Here is a 6,559-nt window from a genome sequence, read left to right as displayed (position 1 = left end):
CAGCACTGCAGCCTCATTATAAACCTACCAAAAACAGTCTTCCCAGAAAGGAAAAGGAACAGATTTGTATTAGTATGGCGCCTGTGGTTCAATAAATGAGTGTGCCAGCATGAGGCCCAGCAACTGGCACTAATAACCAGGGAGGAATGTGTGCCTGGCTGCTGGTCTTCTAAGCTTCAAACCCTGAGATGGAAAGTAAGAAAAGAAGCACTTTTTTGTAATGCTGCAATTTTTCCTTAAAAGAATTGTCCACTTTGGGCAATAATCTGATCATGTAAAGTCCTGATCCTCGAAGACCAGCGATCCCTTGCAACTGGGAAGGGACCCAGCAGGAAGTGGTCATTTTTCGCTGCAGCACCACCACAGATCTGTGTAAGCCTTACTATAGCTTTGCCATCTGATCCATGCAGCAGGTGGAGCAGGATGAACAGTTACCCAAGCAGTGAGGACTATGGTTAAATATGGCTATGCCTAGGATGATAGGTGGTCTATTATTACAGGCAGAGATTGAATGATCGCCTGCTACCCCAGCCATAATCTTCATTACCAGGTCCTTAAATTGCGAGCGTACCCAGCGGATCAGCAATTAACAATACCCCTTTAATTTAATTAACTCTAAAAAGTCAGAGAAAGTGAGAGCTGAGCTGTGCCCCACTATGACTGCCCCCCTGCAATTCTAGATGGGGTATGGAGCTGAGATCTAATTCTCAGTGGTTTTTGGTCTTTCTGTCGGCTCTTGCATGATATTTCTCCGGTTTAGAACGAGATACATGATGTTCTGCACAATAAATCATTAATTGGTATTTCCTGAGGTTCTGAAATAGAAACAACAGCAAGATCCAGGTCAAAGTATGGCCGTCCATTTAGAGGAGAGTGCTGCAAATGGACTAATTACCTTCATCGCTCTTCCTTTCCGGGTTTTCAAGTCTAGACAATCCTCTGTGAGCTGAAAAAGAATATCTGCGGCCAAATCTTTCTACTTTCCATAATGTTTGCTACAATGTTTCTGTGTGGAGTCAAGTGTTACTTAGATTGGATACAACTGCAGCGAATCCTCAGTGGTGAGAAGTCCTAGATCTGAAAATAAACAATGTTTCTATTCATTAAGAAGCCTTGAAATGTAAGATGGTCCTCTGAGGAATGTTCTGCTGCTGAATGCACTTGGGCAAATCATCAAGATCCGCCGCTGGCAGCGCCTGTGTGATCAGCGACCAATGACATCGCAGATGTGCTCCATCGAAGACAAGTCTGGAGACACTGCAGCCATGGAAGCGCGTTTAGGACACAGGCTACGCACAAGTAGGATGATGGTGATGATGCTTGTTGTGTGGAATACCGGCTGCTGGGACATCACAGAGAATCCACGGGGTCCACGTTTGATCCAGTCTGTACTGTGAGTGACTTTAGAAATCACACACCAAGCCTAATGCGGCAGACGCTGTCTACATATACCATCAGAAGACGTTTGCACGACATTGGGCTACGACCCAGATGTCCATATATAGTGACCTAATAAGACGGCAATGGAGGCTGGAATGGAGGTCTGTCCTCTTCAATAATGAGTGTAACTTTTGCCTTGGTAGCAATGATAGCCGGAGATTAGTCTGGAGACCACGTGGGGAATGCCATGAAGAGAACTTCACGAACGAACATCACACCGGTCCTACTCCCGGGATTATGGTGTGGGGTTGCATCATGTATGGCAGCTCAGCGCTTCATTGATTTGGTGATGGAACCTTTGGTGCGGCCATTTCTCCAAAGTGTCCCATGAACAATAACGTCACACCACATGTTGCTCGTGCTACTGTGGGAAGCCCGAGTGGCCTAAACTTGCTCCCATGGCTGCTGCATCTCTGGACTTGTCTCCCCTCGAGCACATCTGGGACGTCATTGGTCGGTGATTACACAGAAGCTGCCAGCAGAGGATCTTGATGATCTGCTCAATTGCATTCAGCGGCAGAACCTTCCTCATATGACCAATAATTTGTAGAGCTAATACCTTGTCACCACTATCAATACTAAGCACTACAACTCCCAGGATAGCAGGATAGCACAGGGAAGCCGGCCCTGCAGCGAACAGTTGTGTTGTGACGAGCTGTGGGCTCCGGCAGCATTAGTAGGTTTTATGGAGTCAGCATTCTTCCTATAGTCCCAGCATCAACAGGTGCAGTTCCCACAAATTGAGGTTTGTGACACTGTCGCCAGTATGGAGTGACCTTCTAGGCTGGACATAAAGACCCCAACAAATGCCGACTCACTGGGAGGAGAAAGGGCTGTAGAGGAATGTACCGGGGGCTAAGTATAGGGTCACGCTGCCTGCATACGCTACAGGTAAGCAGCTGCCTAAACATAATAGTAGGAATATACGGGGTTAGATTGGGAGCTCTGGCGGCTGCACCCATTCCTCTGTGTGTCAGACAGTCTAGACTCCAGACTGATGCATTTTACCAGCACTGATACTCATTGCAACAAACTTTCAAGACTGGAAAGAGATTTGTACTTCCGGTGTATTTTGCTGCCCCCAAACGATTTGCTTAGGTTGGATACAATTGTAGCAAACCCTCAGCTATGAGCAGTCTTAGGTCTGTTAAACAAGCATGCCTCCATTCACTGATGGCAAGCAGATTATCTAAGAAAGATCAGTAATTTAAAATATACATATTTTATAAAGTTGCAAACTTAGAAAAAATGTGGTGATGCTGGGCCACAATATAATATTAAAAGATTTCTTAGTGCCAAGTCTCTGCGCCCTTCAGGAAATCACTAAGATAAAGTTATTTGTGCTGCCACTAGGGGGAGCTCACTGCATATTGGATTACCGGGAGATGTATACATCCTTATTCATGAGCTCCCCCTAGTGGTGGCTATAAGTAGACTGATTTTGACACTGGACTATATAACTGTGCAGAAGGATATAGGGGTACCTAAATGTAATTTGGCATTTATCTAGATCAAATAAATATATTTAATAAAAGGTACACCCTACAGACCATCGTCAGTTAACCCTTGTAAATCACCAGGAAAATTACACCCTCTTCTCAACTAAATGACTAACAAATGGTATTGTCTATGAATGTATCAGCCTATAGCCTAAATTATATATCTGGTAGCTTTCCGTGTGATATATGACCCTTCAAGGCTTTTCGTGACCTGCAGTTCTACACAGAATGGTTTGACTGTCCCACTGAGGTCAATTGTTAGATTATGTTCTCCTCCACCCCCATCACAATCACATGTAATTTCTTATTGACTTCTGTATGACATGATGCTGTAAAGTTGACATCTCCAAATGTGTGAGAAAGTGAGCAAGGTTTCAGAGTTATCCAGTTTGACTGCATCCCTTCCTCACCTCCCCCAACTATGAGAATTTAAAGGGAATTCCCTATCATAAATAGTTTAAAGATAAACAGATAGATGTGAGTGATATGGATACAGATAGATAAATAATAGATAGATAATAGGTAATAGATAGATAGATAGATAGATAGATAGATAATAGATAGATAATAGGTAATAGATAGATAGATAGATAGATAGATAGATAGATAGATAGATAGATAGTAGGTAATAGATAGATAGATAGATAGATAGTAGGTAGATAATAGATAAATAGATATAGATAGACAATAGAAAGATAGTAGATAGATGATAGATAATAGATAGATGATAGATAGATAGATAGATAGATAGATAGATAGATAGATAGATAGATAGATAGATAGATAGATACAGTAGATAATTGATAGAGATAAATAGAGAAATAATAGATAGATAGATAGATAGATAGATAGATAGATAGATAGATAGATAGATAGATAGATAGATAAAGTCTCCCTAACAATGACCAAACCATCCAGACAAATAAATCAACTGGATGCAGCAGAGCAAACAAAACAATAGTGGAAAAATACTTATTTAATGGCCCATTGTCGCAACGTTTCGGTTCAAGTGTGTGAATCTTCCTCAAGCCAAAACGTTGCGACAATGAGCCATTAAATAAGTATTTTTCCACTATTGTTTGCTCTGCTGCATCAAGTTGATTTATTTGTCTTGATAAACAGCTAGATAATTGATTAATAGATAGAATTCTACATGAATAGATACCATAGATATAGATAGACAGGACATAGTTATGAGACAGATGATGAGAGTGATGGATTGATAGAAGGTTATACTGCACCTTGCATATAATGGACTTTTATAACTGACAAATAAACCAATTACTGATAAAGCCATAGACCCATCCTGGTTCCCCCCCTGTGACTCCACATTCTCACAGAGCAGCTCCTGTAATCCTGTCCTGCCCCTGACTGAGCTCTGGAGCACTACTACCCTCAGGAGGATGAGGATGAGGACAGACTTTCTCCTGCACTAATAGGAGGGGCTATGAGGGCTCAGAAAGACGATCGCTGCCCCTGACACTCCCCCAGCCCCCAATCCATGCACAGCCTGGTGTGTGAGCCCATGTGCCGAGCTGCCAGTCCTCTGCTGTCAGCAGTGCTGCCTGCACTCACCTGGACAGCCCCCCGCAGCACTCACCTCCGCGCAGACTCACCTCCGCAACTCACCTGGCAGCCCCTCCGCGCAGACTCACCCGCAGCACTCACCTCCGGAGCACTCACCTACTCAGCACTCACCTGGACAGCCCCTCCGCAGCACTCACCTTGACAGTCCCTCCGCAGCACTCACCTCTGCAGCACTCACCTCTGCAGCACTCACCTGGACAGCCCCCTCCGGAGCACTCACCTCCGCAGCACTCACCTCTGCAGCACTCACCTGGACAGCCCCCTACGGAGCACTCACCTCCAGAGCACTCACCTGGACAGCCCCTCCGCAGCACTCACCTCAGCACCAGACAGCCGGGATTCTCCAGCCTCGTCCTAAGGATGTAGCGTCTTCATTGCTGCCAGCTGGGGATCTTCAGCCTGTGAGCTGCCCAGTCCTGCCCGGGATTCCTCCTCCGCCGCTCGGTGTGTGGGATAGCGCTGTGCCATGTGCGCCCTCCCTGGTCCCCAGCCCCACTCATGGGATGTGGCATCCTAAGGTGTCGGCTTGTTTCGGGGCACCTGGGGCCACTGAGGGCTCAGCCCAGAGTGTCCCTGCTGCTGACTATGATCTGCTTGTTCACCTTCTTCTTCTACTGCCTGAGCGGCTCTTGCTGTGACCCGCAGATGAGCGTCGGAGCCTTGCGCGCTGCGCAGTCGGTTGCGCCCGGACGGACTGCCTCTGCGGAGCCCTGGATCAGCGGTGCCGGGGAATTGCTGCGCTCTGAGGATGCCCAGGAGGAGACATTGGGCCCCGAGGATGCCCAGGAGGAGACATTGGGCCCCGAGGATGCCCAGGAGGAGATATTGGGCCCCGAGGATGCCCAGGAGGACACATTGGGCCCTAATGCTGCACTTTTGGGCACGTTGCTCCCTGGTGCCGAGGATGGGGCGCACACTGGCACTGTGGCATTAGTAGACTCATTAGTGTCCAGCAACAAGACCTCCCACCATAAACTGACCCCCAGCGCCATCTTACTGCACAGCAATGTCGGGAGTAAGAAGTTTCCCCAAGCAATCATTGTGGGGGTAAAGAAAGGGGGCACCCGGGCTCTGCTGGAATTCCTAAGGATACACCCAGATGTTAGGGCACTGGGGGCTGAACCCCACTTTTTTGACAGGTGCTATGACAAGGGTCTGGAGTGGTACAGGTAGGTAAAGTTACAAGATATGTGCATGATACTGTCTGGCTCTCCAACTGGAGCAAAACTACAACTCTCAGCATGCCCTGTCAGATGGAAGGTGCTGATGTTTAGCGGAGAAGCCCAGGGTGTAGGGGCCAGGTGACTGTGATGAGTATAGAAGGTGCTGAACAATGGGTGTCAATGAGCCCCGTGTAATAGAGGGCAAATTTAGGGCTAGTGCAACATGTCCGCGGCTTCTTAACACATTAATGGGACAAAATGGCAAGTTGTAGGGAATTGAAAAATTGGTGCCAGGTAGACCAGCGACCCATAACCTTACATATGTCATAATAATGTAGCTCCCCCCATAACAAACATGAACAAAGTTATGTGATTTTTATGATATGAGCCGATCTAGGACCTCAGTAGGACTGCGCCAGGGCTGCTGCCATTTAGCACTTCTGTGTGGAGAAGGATACACAGAGAAATAGAAAGACAGACAGACAGATAGATAGATAATAGATAGATAGATCAAAGGCGGACATATCATTGGGGCAAATTGTGCAGCCACACAGGGACCCAAGAGGTGAGGGGGCCGATACTATCTCCAAAGCAGGTGAAATGTGAAAAATGATGATCTGTTGACCCATATACTGTTCTTGCACAAGGGCCCTCTGCTATATGTGTCTGCCAGTGGATAGATAGATAATAGATGGATAACAGATAGATAGATAGATAGATAGATAGATAGATAGATGATAACTAAATAGATAGATAATAGATGATAGATAGATAATAGATGATAGATAATAGATGATAGATAGATAATAGATGATAGATAATAGATGATAGATAGATGATAGATAGATAGATAGATAGATAGATAGAAAA

General features: G+C 45.9%; 1 protein-coding gene across 1 annotated transcript in view; it reads left to right on the top strand.

Moving 5' to 3' along the window:
• Window positions 1–4,768: 4,768 nt before the first annotated feature.
• HS3ST6 (heparan sulfate-glucosamine 3-sulfotransferase 6) overlaps window positions 4,769–6,559 on the top strand; it is a 65,311-nt gene continuing 63,520 nt past the window's right edge. The window contains exon 1 of the mRNA XM_077274425.1: window positions 4,769–5,695. Within this exon, the coding sequence (XP_077130540.1) occupies window positions 5,025–5,695 (671 nt within the window). The 5' untranslated portion in view covers window positions 4,769–5,024. The remainder of the gene's footprint in view (window positions 5,696–6,559) is intronic.

This window comes from Ranitomeya variabilis, chromosome 7 (assembly GCF_051348905.1).
Source record: "Ranitomeya variabilis isolate aRanVar5 chromosome 7, aRanVar5.hap1, whole genome shotgun sequence".
Lineage (NCBI taxonomy): Eukaryota > Metazoa > Chordata > Amphibia > Anura > Dendrobatidae > Ranitomeya > Ranitomeya variabilis.
This window is presented reverse-complemented; position numbering and strand designations above follow the sequence as displayed.